Here is a 22186-nt window from a genome sequence, read left to right as displayed (position 1 = left end):
GATCTGGGAATGCTTGAAACAATAATAATAAATATTAATCTACTCCATATTTTGTATGTCGGTTTAATGGGAAATGAAGTTTGTTTTGTTTAGTGTAAACTCTGCATGCAAACTGTTGCTCTACGTTGCAGCTTGTGAATCAGAACATTTTATTGCAGCTTCAGATTTAGCTTAATTTAAAGGTCTGTTTCTTTATTTTTAAAGGAATCTTGACACATTTTTGTGCTCTAGATTTGTCACAAATCAGGTTTCAGTTCAGTGGTGATGCATGCAAAACAAATCTTGTTATGCTTGATATTGAAAATGATACAAGTGAATCAGTGCATCCAGATTGCTGACTTTAATTCCTATATGAAATATTTTTTTGTTTTTGCCAAAGAACTGACTTCACCAAGATTCGTTTGTATCCATTTTTATAGAAACAAGAAACAGAAAAAGGTGCATTCTGTTGGATATTTCTAATTCTTATGCCAGAGCAGAATGTCTTTAAGGACAAACAAGAAAAACGTGTTTTTTTATTAACTTTTCTTGTATGCCCATAAATCATGTAGAGTAAATTTGAATCACGCAGTACGTTTTGAGTGGTTAACATCACTTTCCTGCTGTGTCATGATAATAACCTACAAATTTGATCATTATTACGAAACCGAATATTGGTTGAGCTGTGATGCCTGACTGTAGTTGGGAAACCCCCCCCGAATCAACTTGAGGTCCCGTGAAAACTTTGGACCGGCTCTTGGAAAACGTTTTTATGCAACATGCATTACACTGCAGCAGCTGCAGCAAAGGGGAGGAGCGGGACACCGTGTTCCTCCCGCACTCCTGCAGTACGTGCTATTTCCAAATGAGGGCGCTATATTCACTCTTCATCTCACCCCTTTGCGGGTCTGCGCAAAGCACCACATTCAATGGCCCCATCGAGTGACAGAAGTTTTAACTTGACATAGTTTTTTTTCTTTCTGTTTTGTTTGACATAATGTCTTAAGTTCCATCACGCAACAGGGCTTGAAACGTTGTATATAAGTCACTGTAATGTATTGTAAAAAACACAACCTCATTTAGTACTCTATATTTAATTTGTAACCATAATGATTATCTAATTTAACTTAACTAAACTAGTAGACAGAATCTGATTGGGTATTTTAAAGTAGATCCCTTAGGGATCCCTGTGGGACTATCGGGTGATGTTATTTGTTGATTGTCGTGCGGATACGTGATGCTTCTTGCTTCGGATCCAATAATAAAAAAAAAGACCCCGGCTGGCCAAGCAATTTGCTTTTAGACTTGTCTCTCATGACTCGGGACAGCGAGGAGTGAGGATGGAGAACAGATGATTGGCTAAGCCTGCAGAAGGAGGGAGGGAGGATGAGACTCAGTGTGTGTGTGTGTGTGTGTGTGGATGTGTGTGTGTGAAGCGTACAGAGAGGCGGAGGGAGTGCTTTACCGCAGTATCACTACATTTCTGCACCACTCATCAAAACTCTGCGGCATGCAGACTAGAGCTCGGGGGGAGGGCACTTATTATTAGGTCTGTCCTGCTGCTCTCTCATCAGACAGGCCACCGTACAGTTTTTCCACTTTCATTTCTAACCAACTGTTTTGCACTGAGCGTTCGGGTCCATCACTTCTTTGTTTTTGTTTTTTTTTAAAAAAAACATATATATTCTTTATTTTTCTTACCGGTGTTGCGGGCAGTTGTTGCAACCTTTCCCGTAGAACAATTTTGTCGCAAACTTCTAGAGGCGAGAAAAAACACCAATACATTTAGGACAAGATGGCAAAGGATGGAGAAAAAAGCGAATGGAAAGAGTTTCTGTGGAACCCGAGGACCAGGGAGTTTCTGGGCAGAACGGCGAGCAGTTGGGGTGAGTAAGTCCGTCCAGCTTACAGCAATGCAGCAAACAAGCTCCCCGGGCTCTGTAACAGGTCGTTCTTACGGAGTATAGCTACCCCTCAGGCGACGCGGAGTGCTTTTAAATCCCCTAAAAATATGCGTGACAGCGTTAGGTTTGTAGCTTTGTAGAAGTTTATTCGTGCGAGTGTTCGGGCAACGAGAAGACAGCCGCTGTCCAAATGCCGTGGTGCTGAAATCTGACTGCGGCACAGCTCTGGCAGAAGCCGGCACGTTATTCCCCTCATGGCGGGTTATTAGTAATATAGGACAGAGCTTTTCCTGGCTCATACGGGTGAAGTCATGCTCTGTCCTCCCTTTTGCATCTGATTTGTCCAGATTAAAGCAGCTCTACTTTGTCATTGCTTTACTTTGAACCCTGCTGCAGATAAGCCCTTTTTCTGGGAATTGAAACTCCTTTTCATACATGTATCTTCGTCAGATGTGGGTACACCATGATGCAACGTGATATGTGTTTTGTCAGACTTCTTCCTCAACTTAATTTAATGCCATTTAGACATGGGCGCTGCCAACGTCGGGGCCATGGCCCCTCCTATGAACTTGCTGCCCCCTGTCAGGAAGTCTTATATCTCTAGTTTTATTTATGAGCATGAATTTAAAAGAGAAGAAATTAAGGTGCAAAACTGCTCGTTTTGATTTCTAACTTGACTTTTTTTCCAAAATGGAGCCTTCTGAGGTGGGTCATTTGTTAGTTTGTACATACTCACAGATGTTTCATTGCTGCTTTTGGTAATCTATAAATGATTTAAATATATACTTATATTTAAATGTATACTTATATTTAAATATAAGTATATATATATATATATATATATATATATTAATTGCAGTTTCCTCTAAGCAAACATCTACAAACTCCATTACTCAGGAAGTCACTTGGAGTTATTTGCTTTGATTTGTGTCATATTTCATTAGAGCAAGTTGGTCCAAATGGGGTTTCACAACTGAAATCAATGAAATATGGTGTAATATCAAACTTATTTTCAGTTCAACTAACTTATACAAGATATTGAGGCATCTTTATAAAGACTTGTCTCTGTAATTGCTAAAAAAAAAAAAAAAATTCAACATTAGGAAAAATACACATATATGCACGAAATTGTTTCTTTGGTATAAAATGAAATATTTAATATTTTGTTCATGATCTGCTGCATAAGATTTGGGGGGATTTAACTCCTCCAGGAGGAGTTATTTTGGTTTGATGAAGTTTCATGATCTCTCATGTCTAACAAGAATCCATTTGACCAAACAGGTTCAGTCCCACAGCAAATGAAAACATGGCGTCTTCCATTGACTGGCATGTTTTATCTGCAGATTATATCAGTCAAAACAACCCAATAATAAAAATTCTCTATAAGCTATTAAAAATATTTAACCATCAAGTCAAATAAACTGATATGCAATGATGTACAAATGGTGCAAAATTGTTTGTGTGGAGGTATAAAGTATGTAGGACACTGTGACTGAGCTGTAGAGACATTTATTTATACATACATATGTCAGTTTTTACTCTTGTACAGTCAGCCAGTGTTGCATGCACCGCCCCCTCCCCCCAGAGCCTATAAACAGCAACAAGATAAAAATCCTTGAAATTCTCTGGCTTTCGTTTTTTTAGTCGGCTAACATGAGATTATGAGTGTTGCCCCAACACCCTTCCCCCCCATCCCCTCTATCGCCCCTAAAACTTTCCAAAAGCATCCCAGCGTACAGAGACCTTGCAACTATTTTAAAGATTCATGAAACGGCAGGACACATATGGCTGTGTTCTAATGACACTGGGGGCATTTTAATCTGGGTAAAGCCGAGGACCAAATGCTATTTGTATCACCCTCAACCCGGCCCCTCCCGACCTGTGTAGTTCAGCAGAGAGATTTAATCCTAATCTAATGACTTCATTGGCTGATGAAGAAGGTATCAATTCAGGATGTTCTGGCAAAGCAAAGGACTTTAAAGAACAATTTAAATTTTTTGATCTTGTGGCTTCAAAGTCTCTGTATTGCCCATGCGTTTATATCCTACTACTTACACACAGGTTATAAAAGGTATATTTATATATCTGATGTCCAAAACAATAAATAAATAATATGTTAACTACATGTTTATATGTGTGATAATTCAAATAAATGTGGAAAATATGTACTTCTAACATGTTTGTTAGATATAAATAAAGATAAATTCTTTGAACGTATGAGTTCAAGTTTCAGCTGCTCCTTTTTACATTTGATCATATAGTCATGGGTTTGATATATTATATAGAAAAATAGCATATATATTTGGTTTTTCAAGCATATTTTTCCAATTTGATCAAAATTGCCAACTAAATGAATATTTATTCAACAGCATGTTCATGGCACTTTTGACTTGATACCACCAGAGCAGAGTAGAGAGTCGGTCATCATTGCCTTCTTTTGTTGGGAGTCATAATTTATTCATTGATTAATTTGCTCTTATGTAGCAGGAAGGACTGAAACACAGACACATGCAGGCAAACTGATGACACTCGCAAGACTAAATCATGATTTTGATAACTTTTCTTCTATATCATGACAGCTAGTATATTTTGAGACTGAAATACACATTTAATAGAATTTCAGATGCTAATATTTTTTTAAATTTTTATTCATTTATAAAACTATGAAGCAAAAAAAGTAGGCTCCTTCAGTGATTGGTCCCAGGCTGCCCCTGGTGGTCTGGACGCCTCCAGGAGCTGCTAAGTTTGCATGTGCCTTGGGCCGGCTCTGTCTCCCACAGAGCAAACTTAATCCAGCTCAGTTTGTTCCCGTTGCTCCAAGGTCTGATGGCCTTTTTAATCTGCGCTCTCTAAGACTTGGTAATTAGTCTATTTCCGTTGTGAGTTATTATAGGCTGGCTTCACTTGACATTTCACAGAACTACACTGGGAATAAAGTCACACCATTATGATTGCAAAATTGTATATATTCTATTGTATTCTTAGTTGCATGATTGTAAACAGTTGGTAGAAAGCACATTTTTTATTTCCGCTTAGTTCAAAATAAGTTAATTGAACGTGTTGTTGTTGAATTTGTTCCTCATCTTGTGTCGGCTCATGAAGCTGGGTAACGTTGCTTCAGAACACTGGATCAAAGCCTCCTTTCAGGATTAAACATGAAACAAGCTTCTGCATGTTTCGCTTTGTGTGCAGGGCTGAGGAGAAATGAAAACAGCCTTTATGAAGGTCCACCAGCTGACGATGAGACAGGCTTGAGCCTGGGCTTAAAACAGGACCAATTTGGTTTTCTGCGCATCCCATTTCTGAAATTAAAAAAAAAGAAGGTAGAACTCTTACTGCGAAGTCAGAGAGGCGAATTTTTAACGCTCTCATTGTGAGATGGGAAAACATTAAAACCAGTAAACCCTGATTTAATTTTCTAATGTCTTTCCATTGGCCTTTTGAATCAGAAGACAGTTTTATATCAAGTTACAATGCAATTACCCAGCATGAGTTGGGCACAGACTGCATTCATTTGCTGTTTGCAAATGGCTGAAAGAGAGATGTTTGACTGTCTGTCATCAGTGCGTACTCAGAGGACATGTTGTGAACCTAACACCCTCTTTACGTTAGTGAGGGTTGCCTGTGTGTGCCATTGTGCACGTCCAGTCTCCCCTGGGTGGTGTCACATGACTATGTGCTGACTAGCACAACCTGCCCCTGGAGAGACAAAGGACAATGCTCTGTCACCTCTTCGTCCAAATGTCTCTTATTCTGCTCACTGACTTGTCGGCTAATATCGTCTTCTTCAACAAGTAAGTCGTCTGCGATTTTACTTTGATTTTATGTAGCAATGAGCTGAATATTTCTGAAAACAACTGGATGAAAAGCACGCCCACATGGGCTTTGAATCATTAAGGAACTCTTCGGTAATTGCCCTCCCTTGGATCAGCTTCCCCTTGACATTTTGCTATGGATTACCGGCAGTGTTGCTTTGTGCAGGGAGGCAGACGCCACACCGCTGCTGACAGAGGGCTTCGCTGGGGGGCTTCCAGCTGAAGCACAGGGTCAGGGCGCTCAGCTGCTTCCCAGTGTTGGCCTCAGGTGTTAATGCGTCACAGAAAACGCTATTTCTGCTGCCTGGGTCTCTGCAAGGACAGGGAAGGACTTAAAAAGAGCTCTTTAAAACTATCAATTTGAACCACACGGGTCAGGGAAACTTTTTTTTTTGAGTTGGACTTTTGCTCTAAAGACTCAAAGTAAATTAAACTGTAGATCTAAGTATGCAGTCATATCAGCAATATTTTCCTGAGTATGTAAACCATGTGATTGGTTTTCTTTGTCTTCTGCTCAGAACGAAAACAAAAGTATTTTAAACTTAACCTTCAACACTCTCCCACTGTTGATCTGTCATTACCAGGACACTTCCTGCTTTGCAAAAAGTAAAAGCACTTCCTGTTCCATTCATTCAAAACTTCAACATTCTCTCTCACTCTGCTGATATCTACTTTTCCTAATTGACAGTGAATGTTTTAGACGTACATTTCCTAGTATTGCTAAAATTTCCCTGACCCAATGAGAGGAGAGCAAAATCCTTCAAATCCTATTATGCAAAATATATTGAAGTGGATACTACCAACAAAAAGCAGGTGATAATCCTATCATAACAAAGATAAAATAAAATGTGTTTGATTTTCAGTATTGATTTTGTTTCTTTTCTTTTCTGTAAATGCAGTGTTGTATTTTTGCTGCTTTAGTATTAAGCCTTTTATTATAGTAATAATTTAAAGCATCTCAGAATGGTCTTTGCAAGTAAAAAAAATAATTATAAATGCTTGTGTTTGGGTTACACCGTAACCTAAACAATCTGAAATCGTAGCTTTGGCCATTTGACCATGTTGTGACCCAGACTGACTAGATGGCATTAAAATAATGGATATGGTCATTAGGTCACATGAAATGCCAAACTAAAAGGAAGGAAAGCAAAACACAAGAGGAGCAAAAAGACCCAAATGTTCTGCGTAAAATTAATAAAGTATGGGGCGTGCCGTGGTGGCGTAGGGGTTAGCGTGACCCACATTTGGAGGCCTCGAGTCCTTGACGCAGCTGTTGCGAGTTCGACTCCCTGACCCGGCGACGTCTGCCGCATGTCTTCCCCCCTTTCCTGTCAGCTTACTTCATAAAAAAAAAAAAAATCATAAAGTATGAAAAACTTAAAAACTGTACAGTAATGATATAGACATAAGCAGTTTTTAGTACAAGAATTGAGGGTACTTGTCTGTATCATTTTATGGGTAAAAATTAAGAGTTAATGCACAGGCTTTACGTTGAAACTACAAAATCTATTAAAGTATATCATATAAATCATATATTTATTGTTTTAGGGTTTAGATTTGACAGAGAGACTCTTGCTGAGGCCAAGGTTTTTTCTGACTCTGATGGAAAATAGCTTATATATAATGAGACAATATTTTCTTTCTGCTTTTTCAGGTCTCATCATTCTGTTCTACGTAATTTTCTACCTCTTCCTGGGGGGCCTGTTTGCTCTTACCATGTACATCATGCTGCAGACCCTGGATGACCACAAACCCACTTGGCAGGACCGCCTTTCCACACCAGGTGCCAGATAGTGCAAGTTCACACAGCATGGACGCAGAACCCACTCTTGTGTGAGTCGTCATGACCCTGCTGCTGCCTCTTTGTCTCTCACAGGTTTAGTGATTAGACCCCGTCAGGACGAAACCTTCGAGATAGTTTACACCATCCAGAACACCGAGAGCTGGGATATGTACGCTCAGGCCTTGGACAAGTTCCTGTCACGTAAGTCTGACTCCCGTCCTCTGCTGGTCCCACTCAGTTGACTTACAGCTGTGGATTATCCAATTGCGCTTTTCTAATACTGGATCATTCCTTTACCATCAGTGAGTGGGAGGCTGCCTTGTGGCAGAGTTTCAGTTGAGTCATGAGGCTTCACAAACCGAGTAACCCTCACCCTCATGCTCCTCTCCCTCCCCTCCCCTTACCTCCTGCAGCTTACAACGACACCATCCAGGCCCAGAAGAACCACGCTTGCACTCCGGACCAGTACTTCCTGCAGGAGGACAGCGGCGATGTGAAGAACAACCCCAAGCGCTCCTGTCAGTTCAACCGAACCATTCTGGAAGCATGCTCTGGACTCAATGACCGTTACTATGGATACCAGGATGGCAAGCCGTGCATCATCATCAAGCTGAATCGGGTATGAAAAAGAAGAGAAAAAGAAGGGAAGGGAAATGGATGTTGTTGCTAGGAGACATTTAGGAAACATAAAAAAAGCAGACTGGGAGAAAAAAAATACCCTGCAGAGGAGAAAAGTCTGGGTTAAGAGCGCAGTGGCTTTTATCCATTGTGCTTCATAACACAATGTGAAAGACCGTTTTTGTTTTCCCTGTGGTTTGACAATAAAATATGAATTGCATTTCTTTCTTTTCTGCCACGCCAGGTGATTGGATTGATGCCAGGAAAGGACGGACAGGCTCCGTCTGTCACCTGTGGCGCAAAGGTAATCCCTTTTTGTCCTTCACAATGAAAGGATTACCATGGCAAATTGGAGTCCAGCCCATTCATAGCTCCTCTCATTTGCAGCATGCCTATCTTCTGCTATCCCCCATATTTTCCTCCTAATTTTTGCATTGTTTCAGCAATATTTGTGTTCATTTGTAAATTTCCTGGTGTCCTTTTGTGCTCCTATTATACTCCATAAAACTATTCCCTCTCAGAAATACAGAGTTGGCAAAGATGAATGGGTAAGATCAACAGACAAGTTGCACATAGTGAAATGTTGATGCTTAGAAGTGGGTTAGAAAGTAGAGATTAACTACAGTACTTGTTAAAAAATATACATACCTCTCAAACTTTTTCTACATTTTGTCCTATTGCATAGCTGTGAAGTGGAATGAGAATAATACATAGTTTTGAAAATCTTTACAAATAAAAATCTGAACAGTGTGACATGCATGTGTAACCATCCCCTTTACTCTGAAACACTTAAATAAAATCCAGTCCGGTTGCCATTAGTGGTGCCCACATGCAGTTCTGTGAATGCCTCAGAGGTTTCTTAGAGAACATTAGTGAACAAAGAGCATCACGAAGACCAGGGAACCCAGCAGACAGGCTGGGGAGAAAGTTTAAAGCAAAGTGATGTCAATTTTCCAAGCTTTCGACATCTCACATATCACTGTTCAATCTATCTACTAAAACTGTAAAATGTGGCACAAGCAAAATCTACAAAAATAGGAGACTAACTGGAAAAGCAGCTAAGAGGCCAATGGTAACAGCTCAGCTGGGAGAACCTAACAACCATTCATTAAACAAATCTAGTTTGATGGAAAATTATCAAGAAAAAATGTCACAAGGAAAAAGAGACTCTTGTCAGATGAGACTAACGTTTTGGCCTGCATGCTAAATGCTACGTGTGATGGAAAACGTTCACTGCACCAACAACAGATGGTGTCATCCAGGACATGTTACTGTGACGTGTCGCCTCTGAAGCACAGATATCAAACTCTTCAGTTCACCACTGTTATTTTGGGAACCACTTCCATTATACGCTAAGCTGTTTCCAACGATGCATGTGATGTCATCAGTTCAACTGTTGCAAACCTACAGACACAACGTCCTCTATTTTATAGAAGAAAGAAAATCTTCTACTGGAGATCCTTCCTGCCCACAGCAACTCTTTAAAGAACCTTGGATAATATGAGTTAAAACAACAACATTTAATTTCACATTGGGATTAAGAGACTGTTTTTTAAATTGAATTTGAAACAAAAATGTAAAACATTTCAGTCTGCTGGAAAGTGAAGCTGGCAAAAAACAAAACACGTAACTTTAATTGACACAAAAGGCACAACATCTTGATTCGGCAGAGTTAAATGCAAATGCATGGCACATTTTTTGAAAGGCTATTTGTAAAGAATTTAGAAAACTGTAGTTTACAATTTCATATTAAATAGACCTGAAGTAGGTAGTTGGTATGTGCTTTAAACACAGTTCAGAATAAAGAAGATGATAACTTACGTATTTTTATAACTGATAGAGCTGTTTCTCCCTCTTAGAGAGATGACTCTGACAAAATTGGAGAGATGATTTACTTCCCTTCAAATGGCACTTTTGATCTAATGTACTACCCTTACTATGGCAAGAAAGCTCAGGTAGGAGAGTACTTTCATTAAATGGACAGTCTAAATTCTGAAATGTTTTCAGATTTGTCTGTATTTTTAGAAAGTTTGCCTTTGGTCTGGTATTGCAGGTGAACTACTCTCAGCCTTTGGTCGCTGTCAAGTTCCTTAACATCACCGTCAATCAAGACATCAACATCGAGTGCAAGATCCACTCCAACAACATTCCCACTGGAAATGAAAGAGACAAGTTTGCTGGTAGAGTGTCTTTCAAGCTGAGGATCAACTCCCAAAACTAGCCTGACCCCAACTGAAAACTTTTCTCCCCTTTCCCCTTTTCCCCCATCTTCTGCACCACTGCACATACACAGAAAAATAAACCCGCAGTATTCACATCTTTCATGTGATTCGATTGCACCCTGCTCCAGTTTTCTTTCTTTCTTTTTTTTAAATTTTTTTTAGGGGGAAAGGGGATTGTGCGACAGGGTAAATTGAGCACGAGAGGGTGATAATGCTGTCCTTGTTTCTGCCGGTGAGCGTTCAGACAAATAATTTTCTGTAAATTAGTTTGAGGTGACCTCTATTTATACTGCATGATAAACTAGGAGATATAAAACAGGATGTGTTTTCAAAACCTGCAAGCAACCTTACCACGTTTACAGTGTTGCTGCTCACCTCCCGCTGCCTCCTTCGAGAGTATTCCTACTATATATCTGAATATACACAGACTACAATACAAAAGGTGTATATCTACAGTATTTATACGGCATCATAACCTTATATAGCTCTGTCTGTTCTGTTGCACTTAAAAGCGTACTCCAACAAACCTGCATTTTTCTTAATAGATGGATGCAGGGATGAAGCCATTTGCATGTGTGTGCTGTCTTAAGTGTGCTTTGAAGGCACACTGTTCCCACCTCTCCATTCTAGTCAACTAAGGACAGGTTAAGTAACTGACCACCAGGAGGGACCACAATACAAGCTTTAACCCTCATGCACTCCGAGTGTGTGTGTTTTTGGAAGCATATCTCCAAAAAAAAAAAAATGCTTGAATGGATGTTTCTTTGTTGTGTATGAGTGTGTGCATTTCATTTACAGATCCCATCTCTAATTGTAGGTCGGGAAGTTGCATGCAATGTGCAATATTCATTAAGTGGCATACATTATGAATGCTCGCATCCATTCATCAGATGGGTTCTGTTATAGATCATTCACACTGGATATTTAAACTTTGAACTCAGAGCAGCTGCTTACAGAGCAAACAGGAACAATATCTGGTGTGGTTTTAACACTGAGTTAATTATGAAAAGACAAAACTCTGGAAAACACTTTTTTAAGGTAGTAGACTTGTCCAAAACATAATCAGAATTAGCTTATTACAGGTTGTTGTTTTTTTCTTGCCAACTCACTGAGATGGATTTTACTCGTTTCCAGCATATATTCAGTTTTTAGCATTACTTCATTTCCTGTCACTGTACAGTTGCATTTTAAAGATGAATCCAAAGCTTTATGTCTGGTGTAATTTATTTATTCAAACCTAAATATTTAGTTTTCTGTCTCTTTTTGTTGTTGTTGAGTGTTTTGCATCTATTTCCTTAATACCAGGAATAGATGTCATTGTCAATTTTTTTTTATTGTTTTGCACTGGAAGTGTGCTTTTTACTTCTTCTTTTGTGAAGCTGAGTTGATTTAATAAAAGCACTTGCAGTTTTTGGAGGAGGAGGAGGGTGCAGACAGCTTGTTTTTTTGTTTTTTTTTTGTTCCCTGCTACCTTTTCCACACTCATCATCACTATTCAGGATATTGATCTTGAACATTCCCATGACTTGCTTACATCCTCACGAGCTTCTGTGAGAAAATACTCAATAAGCTTTTAGATGTAGAGTGACCACATATTGATTTATTAGTTTGTTTTGTTGTTCTTGTTTTATTCTCTGCTGTACGAGAGAAAAATCATCATGATGAATATCTAACCAGTATCACCTTCATTGAAAGTCATTTATCATGCCTGAGCTTTGGTGCACATCCACTGTGCTGTGCCGTCCCACAAACCTGCCTAAAAGATTAATTATTATTCTGACAAATCTGTAAAAACTCAACTGTAATATTGTCCAGCCATGTACAGCACCCTAAACAATTGTAGACCCTTAGAAAAGGAGATGTTGCTAAAGAGACTTGGTGACCGTATGATTCTGACTCTGCTTGTCTATATTATTGTTCTCTGTGCGTCTGAATCTCACAGAGGTCCAAACAGAACCTTTTATCTGAGCCTAGAGGGACAAGTACATTGGACCATTAATCATCAAATTTTTATCTAAGATCCTAATTCAAAAAGATGTGCTTTAACATGCTCTTCTCTTTTAGCTTTTTGGGACTTCACTGACGGATTCAGATGTACTCTTCTTCTGGCCTGCTTTCAGCTCTTACTTAATTTCATTGTAATCTCTTAATCTGGTCAACTAATCCAAAGCAGGCACGCTGAACTTCTTTACCCTACTTTGTCGTTCATGCACCGAGCATCAAATGCCCAGTTCACGGCTTTAAAACTGCACTCTTATTCTAGCTTTTCCATACTTTTAAACACACATCCAGTCAATACTGCAATCCATCTAGTCAAATGTTTGGTTTCATCTGTCGATTTCACTCTTTTTTTCTTGTCATGCATACTTGAACATTACTCCTTCTGCCAAAGATATTAATGACAATTTACACACCATCTATTTTTGCAGTTCGGATAGATGCTCATTTGCTGGTCTGAGCAAAAATCTCACCCACAGAATCATAAAGGCCTCTTGTCATACAATAATAGACATGCGCACAAGTGGAAAAAGTTTCCCTGCAGCAAAACAGTGCCTCCTGGTGGACAGACATCTTTGTCCTCCAGTTACACAGAATGTTCTTTCCTGCTATCTCAATTTATCCCTTTATTTTTTCTTGTGCTAATTTGGAGATGTTATCAAAGAGCAATATATATTTATCTCCTGTGCAAATGTGTGCTTGTTTAGAGGAAAGGCAACATTCGGTACATTCAAGAGCAAGAGGGAAAGAAGGACCACGTTTGTGCGCATATGCAGCCAATATATAAAAAAAGTAAATAATAAAATGCTTCGTGAATGAACGAGTATTTTTGCTGTAACGAGACGAGAATGTAAGGTTTGAACTGTATTGTGTAATGAAAGCTACATGAAGAGGTTTCATAATTTAGTTCAGCAAAAGGCAAGATGCCAGAAATTTGTTTAGACTTGCATTATGGTTTAATGTTTTTACCATCGTTTGAGTCTGTCTTTTGCTGTTTAATTAATATTTTTTTAAAATAATAGCTTTTAAAGCTTGCAATCAAAGTTCTAACAGGACTTTAACCCTCAAAGCACTTTCAGAAACTGCAAAGCTGCACAGTGTGAAGTGTTAGAGAGAAATTCATGATTCAAACAGTGAATAAATACGAGAAATATCATCACCCACACCTACCTTCTTAAAGTTGCACTGTTGCTATGATTGTGGTTCAAAGAATTGTCCTAAAATATACATTTATGAAAAAATAAATAACTTATCCTGGATCCATATTTTTGGCTTTTACCTTATGTCTATTTTTGCTCATGTTTAAGTCAAGACAAAAAATAAATAAATGTAATTTAAGGGAACTCGGACTTGGTTTTGCTTTTTGCATCTTAGCTTCATGTTTACTGAAGTGTTTGGATTATTTTGTGGCATAATCCGATGATTGTGATATTGTAACAACATATTATACTTTCAAGAGAAAAAGAAGGAGTCAGGAAGTGTCACATGTGTCTTTTTGTAAATATATTCTGTAATCTCACTCAAAATAATCTCAGTGGTCCATAGCAAATCCACACAAATATGACAAGTATAACGTTTCAAAAAGTGTTTGCATAAACTGCTGTCATTTTTTAGATTAGAGTTGTTTTAAAGTAGTAGTTCACAATTTTTCATGTGACAGTCAAATTGTCGAAGGTGATTCATGCTAACTAGTCCTACTCTTCATTTAGTTTATTTTCAGATTAGTTTACACTGGACACTGAGTGCAACACCAAGTTTGAGAGTGATCAGAACCAAAAACATCACAGTAGTTGTACCTTTATTCAGTCCTCATGTTTACATTAGGTATTATTGACACAGAAATTGATGTTTGCTTTGAAAGGAAATAAAGGTAGGAGGCAGAAGTTTACCTAAACCTGAAATATTCCGCTTTACTTTAAATCAGCCAATAACTATCCACAATGCCCCACATGTATCTTTCTTAATATATGTTTGTTTCCTACAGGAAGATTATTAGTGATGCACCGACTCTTACCTCCTTTTCTAGTGTAAAGAAATATCAAGTTTTATGTAAATAACTATCCAATTCAAACATAGCAACAGTTTAAAGATTTATAAAACGGCCTTAAAAGGAAAAGAAAACTGGGACATTTCTAAGATTACAGTTGTTTTAAGAAGTTACGAGTTTGCTTTGGTCTTGGCTGCTCTTGGACTAGCTAGCCGTTAGCTTCCGCTTGTTTCTCCATCCAATCTGGATCTATGCTAAGCTAAAGACACCAAGAGGACAATATACTGCAGATAAGATATGGACTGCCTAAAATATTTTTAACAGAACCCCCCTTTAAAAAATTCAAAACCATCCCCTGAAATTTGGAGATAATCATAAATATTAGGAGTTTTGTTTTCGCCTTTTGATGCTATGAAATAGAATGAGTGGTAGTAGGGGGGGATACACTTTTTAAACTAAGTTATTGTGAAAGTCAAAATTCACTCTTTGGTGGTATTTTTTAACAAAAAAAACTGCTTAAACTTAGACATATAATCTGATATAGAATCATAATAAAAACAGCTAACACATTTTTTATGTAAAAGCTGTTATAAAGAATGGCTTCAGCTCTCTTCCACGGTTTCAAGCTATATCTTTATCCCTCCTTTCTTTTCTCTCCTTAGAAAGAGGGTAATGCAAGGAAAAGCAGGTGGCCAGGATTATGAAGCATTATAGGGTTTTAACATAGTAGGACGTAAACCAGTGAATGTTAGTTGCAAGACATTTTCTTTAAGAAAGCTGAATGCATAAAGCCTATTTTTTATTTATTTATTTTTCTCTGGTCTATACCATGATCTTATTTTGTAAAAGTCTGTCAGTGGATTTTAGCCACAAAGCTGTTGGAATAGAAAGATTACTCCAGAGTAGAGCACTGGAGCCTCTGCTGGATGAATGATCACATAACAACGGTGATCAGCATGTCGAGGTGACAATGTTCCTACATTTAACACATTGTAACCTCTTCTAACCTGAAAGGGCAAAAAAACAAACAGGAAAGAAGAAAGGAATGAATGAAGGAAAACATTTTTTTCCAGACTCATCCAGACCTGGATTAATAATATACAGTTGCATATTTTGAAGAAAACTGCCAAGTACGTTTTTCTTGTCTAACGAAATCTTAATTTTTCTAAATATGACAGAAAATATTTTTTATTGTCTGTCATGTTGGCACATTTACTCTGAAATGCAGCATGCCACCCCCTGTTCAGCACGTATATTTTCACATGAGACCTCTCATCATGGGAGGCTGGTGCTGCGGTAATTTGTTGGCATCTGCGTACAAAATCAATGAGCATGAAATTCTTCACACTTAATCAAGCAGTTATTATCTAATCCATAGAAAAGTGCCACAACAGGCAAAGGAAAATACAAAAACAAGAGCCATTAATCTGTCACAAAACACTGCTTCCTTTGGGAAATGCTTTACGCAGATGCCTTTATAATGATGTTTTCACCCGGTTAAATGAGTCGAATTATCTCTAAGGTAATTCGATGATAAGCTCAGACTGTTTATTTTTTGACTTCAGTAATAGTCTGCCCTGCTGGTTTTGAAAGGTTTACTTCTTTCCTGATTGAAATTGAAAGTTTAATAGCGATTTCAAAGGCAAAAAGATGATTGACATCATCAAGGTAAGTCCAGCATGCCATTTTCCTCCAGTGCTTTCTGTGTCCTGTCATAGATTTCTCCAATGGCATTAACTACTCTGGTTAACACCACGCTCAGCTCCTCCTGGTTCTGCACGCACACCAGCCTGAAGAAAAATCCTCGCTCCGGCAGGGCGATGAAGGCCAACTCAGCCGCCCGCCGGACAAACCAAGTGTGGTGGTGAGAGAGGGTGTTCTGGTACGCCTCCCGACACAGATCGGAGGGACTCCTGAGCCGTCCGGCCGTCGGCGTCTCTGCAAGCTTCTGCAGGAAGAGTTTCAACCAGAGCAGAGCTCGATGGAGTCGCAGAAGGGTCCGGCATCCTGAGTCTGTCTGGCGGTGGAAATCAACTGTGCCTCGATTCAGCTCAGTCCAAATCATTGAGCGCACGGAGTGGTAGGCCCCCTGCGAATCCCCAGCAAACTTTTTCACCACAGTTTGTGAGTTTGCAGCGTTTCCTGAGTGCATGTCTGGGACAAGCTCTGCTTCTGGGCTCTTCTCAGAAAGCAGGGCCAGTTGGCGGATTATAGCAGTCTTAGTCTCTATCTCCTGTGATATTAAACTAACCATAGGGCCCAGAGACTCCATGAACCTGGGACAGAGACAAAGAACAGAAATAATCCTCTTCCAGTGCCAGAAGTGGGTTCATATGTACAGCACCTTATTGATGTTATCTAGTTAATGCTTTATGTCCCTAAAAACCAGACATTTCTAAGCATTTTTTATTAGTATTTTAGTTAAAAGACAGACAAAGCAGTTGCACAGTTATGTCTGGTCTAAAATTGTTAAAAATTAATGTAAAAGTTAGAATGATGTGTTTGTTACTGTACCATAAAATCCCATTAAAATAGACTGAAGTTTGAGGTTGTAACATGACTAATTGTGAAAATTTCAAGAGGTATGAGTACTTTTCAAGCTAATTTATCTGTGTCTGTGATAAAGCTTTAATTGATGCTCTTACTTTACAAGCTCGTCCCAGCTGGACAGATATGGCTGCAGCAGCACATCCGAGGTGTAAGCCCGAGCAGCCAGCAGGTGGGAGACCAACACTGACACCTGGAAGTTCTGGCCAGGGCACGGAGCGAGAACAGGCGGGCCCTGTGTCTCATCTGCCTCGCTGCTGTTGGACAGCTGGTGAGGCTGATTCTGCAGTGGGGGCTGGGCGTGTGTGGTGAGGTCAGGGGTTAATCAACAGGGGACAAAGAAAGAAAAAGCTCATGTGATTTATTGATTCACTGCCAATGTGCTTCCCAACACAAACCCAGGTTTGGTTAGCAGTTGAGTCATTTCTGCACAGCCTTTGTGTAATTTTACCTTGTTAACCCGATTGTAACCTTTTAAACAGGAATCCCAGTGATAGTCCAAACCTCCCTCTGTGGTGAGACATTAGAAAAACATGAACATGTCATACAATATTGGCCATGATCTCTTCAAAATTGACAGTTGTGATGGTGTAGTATTTTGTCAATGTTTGAAGAAGCATTCAAACATCGAATGCTTCTTGTTTGAAGCATTCAATGTTTAGAGGAAGTTCAGCAGCCCACAATAGCTGCTTTTGTTTTGATAATTTTATTATTATTTTTTTAAGGATTAGTTCATCCAAAAAAAAAAGCTGCATGCTACAGGTAAGATCAACAAAGAGAGAGAGTCTAGAGTGTGCTAAGGGGGTGAAGAGCTGATCAATGAGCAGTGCTATAATTGATTAAATCCTGCCGCTGTAGTAATACCTCTAATTGCCTTCAATTGCTTGAGGTTAGCCTACTTTTGTTCTCATGTGCTGCAGTTTTGCCGATCGGTAATCCTATTACCAGGAAACAGATTAAGGAACAAACATTAAGCTTTCAAACATTTCTGATGATTTAAAGTTAGACAAGGATTTACCAAACAGTGTGCAAAAATGAGCTTTCTAATCACATACAGTGCATTGCAAATGCATCAAAGACTCTTAAACATTTTAATTATTTTGTCCCAGGGCATTTTCAATTTATTCTATGGGGATTTTATATGACAGTCCAAAGTGCAGCATGGTTGTGATGTCAGAGAAAATTGTGGTGTGTCCATCCATCCATCCATTTTCTAACACCCTTGTCCTTAACTGGGTCAGGAGGGCTGCTGGTGCCCATCTCCAGCTAACGTTCTGGGCTAGAGGCGGAGTCACCCTGGACAGGTCGCCAGTCTGTCACAGGGCAACACAGAGACAGACAGGACACACAACCATGCACACACACACCTAGAGAGAATTTAGAGAGACCAATTAACCTGACAGTCATGTTTTTGGACTGTGGGAGGAAGCCGGAGTACCCGGAGAGAACCTACGCATACACAGGGAGAACATACAAACTCCGTGCAGAAAGACGCCGGGCTGGGAACAGTGCTACCAACCGCGCCCCTGTGCAGCCCCCAGGGTGGTGTGTATTTGTGCTAATTCACCTTAATGACACCTATAAATAATACAATCAATTGCCTTTCAAAGCCAAGGAGGAATTCAAAAGATGAACTGGTGAGATAGGAAAATCTGTCAACTGTACAAATATTAGTTGTTACTTGTCAATCCAGACTTTGAAGAAGATTGGTAAGAACAAAGCCACAACAAGTCCTAGTTTCAATTTGTCACAATCAGTGTAGGGGACACAGCAAAGACGTGAAGGAAGATTCTCTGGTCAACTCAGACCAGAATTTACATTTTTGGATGATATGCAAAATTGTGTAAATGGGGGGAAGGAAACACTCCCGGTGACCCTGTACACATCGCCATGCAGCATCACGATGACAGGATGCTTTTCTTCACCAGGAAAGTTGGTTAGAGTCGAATTGTAGCTGTGTTGGTGGATAGAGGTAAACCAAAGCATTCCTGGTTTTGGAGGCTGCACAAGACTCTGACAAGACTGTGGTAGCAGTTAAATATGACGCCAGATATTTATGTGTTTGAATTCTATTGAGAATCTGTGGAAGGACTTAAAAAATTATGCCTAACGACTCTCCATCCAATGACCAAAGCAGAATAGAGAAAAACTGTTTGTCAATACATATACAAAACTAATAAAGACATAGTTCAAAAGACATGCATCTGCAGTTGCATCAAATAGTTTTTCTAAAAGGTTTTGACTTAAAACACTTGATAATTGAATAAATAAAAATAAAAAAAGGAGTTTCCAGATATGACTAACAGAAATCTGTGATTTTCATTCAAACAGAACTTTATTAATTCTCACAAGAATCAAATTCTGTTCAGTTTGATCTGTTTAATGAGACAGAGAGTCACTGCCGTCTCTACTTGGGTTATCACAGAGTTTCTCACAGGGAGTATGGGAACCAGCGTTTCTGGCTCAGCGTTTGGATGTTAACAAAGACATTCGAAACCCTGAAAATGGAGGAGCGCTTCATTCTTATCTAAACCACAAGTTCCAGTAGGGTGAAAATACAATAGGCCTCACATAAATGTTACTGTTGCTGCAAAAGAAGGTTAATAGTTTCCCCCAGATTATACAAAGTATTCAAAGAAGCTATTCTCTAAACCTCCACGAACAAAAGGCTACAAGTTTTAGATTTTATTTGCAGTAGATATTCAAATGTGAACTAAGAAATGGTTTAAAGGCTATGAATATTTTTATAATGTACTCTAGATTTAACCCAGTGAGCTTACCTGATGTCTCTTGCATTCATGCTGCTTGTTGAATTAAGTCATAAATTTAATATTCTTTACATCCTGAAATATGGGGTAGCAAAATCTGCCACAAAATAATATTCATGAGATATACTGAAATTAGGATATTATATAATAGTACATATATGACTTATATATATTCAGTTGGTCTGCTATATAAATGTTGAGTCTGATGTCTCCAAGCACAGTTATCAGTATGATTCAGTTTAAGGTTTTCATGTCATAGGACATGAAAACCTTTCAAAGTAAATAAAAAATGAAACATTTTTAGGTCATTTTTGGACCGAGGAACCTTTTTAGTTGGGTTAAGATGAAAGTGCTTTCAGCTCCATCTAAAAACCAGGATCAGCTCTCAATCCGTACTGGAGCAGATATCACATGGTCTCAGTTTAGACCTTCCTGGAGTTATTACACCACACATTTGTTATCTGCTCGTTATTTTTCTTTTATATTAGAAACATCTTAAGAAGGATTCTAATATAAAAGAAACCTTTTATAGTGGTAAAAGAAAAAAATTCTTCTGTAAGTTAGAAATCTGACAGTTTATGAAAGTCCAACACCTCAGAATTAAGTTTAAAGGTAGATATCTTACTGATCCATATTCATGAAATATGACCAGTGTTCCTGAGTCTGCACCATGTGATTCAGTCTGAGCCAAATGCATTCCAAACAGAGCGGAGGAAATAAAACTAATCGTAGCCGACCAGCACTGCACACTCAGAGAAATACTCACGCAGCCACAGTGATCCAAGACACAGCAGCAGGACCACGATAGCAGCGGCCGCCTTGCGCTTCACACCCATCCTGACGTTCAGTCTGCAGCCCGCCAGTCTGCCTCTGTTGCTTTTTCTCTGCCCTTTACCTTTCAATTCCTCCGTGTTTCACATGAGGACTTGGGCCCTTTCACTGGCTGTCACCGGACCCCGTCCTCTGACCCCCCTCCTGTCCTCTGAAACCTATCATGCTCTTCCTCAAAACTTCAAAAGAAAACATTTCTCAGTCATTGCATTTCCAAAACCTGTATGCATGTTCCTGATAGTTATTCCTGCATTTTTAAGCTGCTGTTTTCCCTTCTGTTGTTTTCCCTTTTTTATCATTATTCAGCTTGCCAGTCTCCTGGTGAGTTGCTCAATCTGAGAGTCCAGAGATCAGCCGGGAGCAGCCTGTAGCTGATAAAGTACAGCCAACTCAGCTTATCCGACAGTGACCTCTCTCTTCCGGATTCATCTTCTCTGTATGCGCTATATTCCTGGTGAGCAGAGAAATGCTTGCTCCTTCACTTCTCCTCCCACCACTACGCTCCCTCCCCCTTTCTCCCTCTCCTCCACTCCTTTTTCTCCCTTGCCACATCAAAACTAATTTACACACGCCACAGGGAGGGCCACAATGACCCTAACACACACAAGCAAAGCTCCAAAGCCTCTTAGTTTATGCAAATACAAGATGAATAGTTAAATTATGTATTAAGGTCATGTCAGCGTAGGTTACAAAAGTGCATAAAACTGCTCAAATTTTTAAAATAAAGCTCCACAAAACACAGAAGGAATAACGCACTTATCTTAAATTTGTTTTAAATCAAAGTTTGACCTTTGTACCACAATGCAATTTCCTTTAGCTAAAGTCTAAGATTTATAAGTCATGTTCGTAAACTGACTAATGTGGCTCATAAATTGCCTGATCATTGCCTCCGATGGTTCAGTCAGTGCTGTCCAAAGGGAGCTAAACAGACATTGAACTCCACACTCAAGCTGCAGCACGTGTCCTCTCATGAAGAAGGGCTTAACAATGGCCTTTTCCAGCAAAGGAGCGGGAAAAAAAAAAAAGTGAAAGCAGGGCCATTCATTATGAGACTGTTGGAGTGGGGGCCGCTGGACACAGACCTTTCATTCAGTTGAGCCAGTGGATGATCTGATCTGAAATAGGCACTATCTGATAAAAAGGGGATGAAGGGACTCATTCACCAGCTGCAGGTATTTGGCTTCACATCATTACTTCGCCACCATTGTGATGCCTCTGCAAGTGTAAACTTAAACCGAAGAGGCTCTTTTGAAGAGGTCGGTGAGCAGAACCTTCACTGGTGTGTTCACTGACACATTATAAAAAAAATGAATAGATATTTACAACTGAGGTCTGCCTATCTGTTCTTCTCTTTGCAATAAAGCCCTTATCTAACACGTGAAGCTACAAATTACCCTCAGTAGCCACATAACTACTTTAGTTAGGTCATGCATGCATAGAGTTGGAAACTCTATTACATGTTGTCTTGAAACAATTATTCTCACTAAAGAAAAGTGTTCACGTTTGACTCATTTCAAAACGTTAATGTATTTTATTTGGATTTATTGGTGAGGAAATAAATGCTGGGCAGTTAACACTGTTGCCTTTGCAGCAGTATAGTTCCTTGTTTGACTCTTGCCTATGGCGGCCGTTCTGCATGTTTTCTCCGTACATTTGTGGGTTCTCCAGGGTATCATCTTGCTTCCTCCAACAGTCAAATAAAAGAAAATATGAATGTTAGGTTAACTGGCTTCT

At 39.3% G+C, this 22186-nt stretch overlaps 2 protein-coding genes across 2 annotated transcripts; one reads left to right on the top strand and one right to left on the bottom strand.

The window, feature by feature from the left end:
- Window positions 1–1774: 1774 nt before the first annotated feature.
- Window positions 1775–13662, top strand: atp1b2b (ATPase Na+/K+ transporting subunit beta 2b). The gene is made up of 7 exons (XM_032576154.1): window positions 1775–1865; window positions 7353–7481; window positions 7575–7682; window positions 7895–8100; window positions 8344–8403; window positions 9959–10054; window positions 10153–13662. The coding sequence occupies exons 1-7, from the start codon at window positions 1775–1777 to the stop codon at window positions 10318–10320; spliced, it is 858 nt and encodes a 285-aa protein (XP_032432045.1). The 3' UTR covers window positions 10321–13662.
- A 438-nt stretch (window positions 13663–14100) lies between these two features.
- On the bottom strand, window positions 14101–20936 carry gltpd2b (glycolipid transfer protein domain containing 2b). Its single transcript, XM_032576153.1, has 4 exons — window positions 20388–20936; window positions 17305–17363; window positions 16952–17148; window positions 14101–16582 (listed from the first exon to the last, which is right to left on the bottom strand). Exons 1-4 carry the CDS (start codon window positions 20455–20457, stop codon window positions 15970–15972), a joined length of 939 nt encoding a protein of 312 aa, XP_032432044.1. The 5' UTR covers window positions 20458–20936; the 3' UTR covers window positions 14101–15969.
- Between the last annotated feature and the right edge of the window lie 1250 nt (window positions 20937–22186).

Source organism: Xiphophorus hellerii, chromosome 11 (assembly GCF_003331165.1).
Source record: "Xiphophorus hellerii strain 12219 chromosome 11, Xiphophorus_hellerii-4.1, whole genome shotgun sequence".
Taxonomy (NCBI): domain Eukaryota; kingdom Metazoa; phylum Chordata; class Actinopteri; order Cyprinodontiformes; family Poeciliidae; genus Xiphophorus; species Xiphophorus hellerii.
This window is presented reverse-complemented; position numbering and strand designations above follow the sequence as displayed.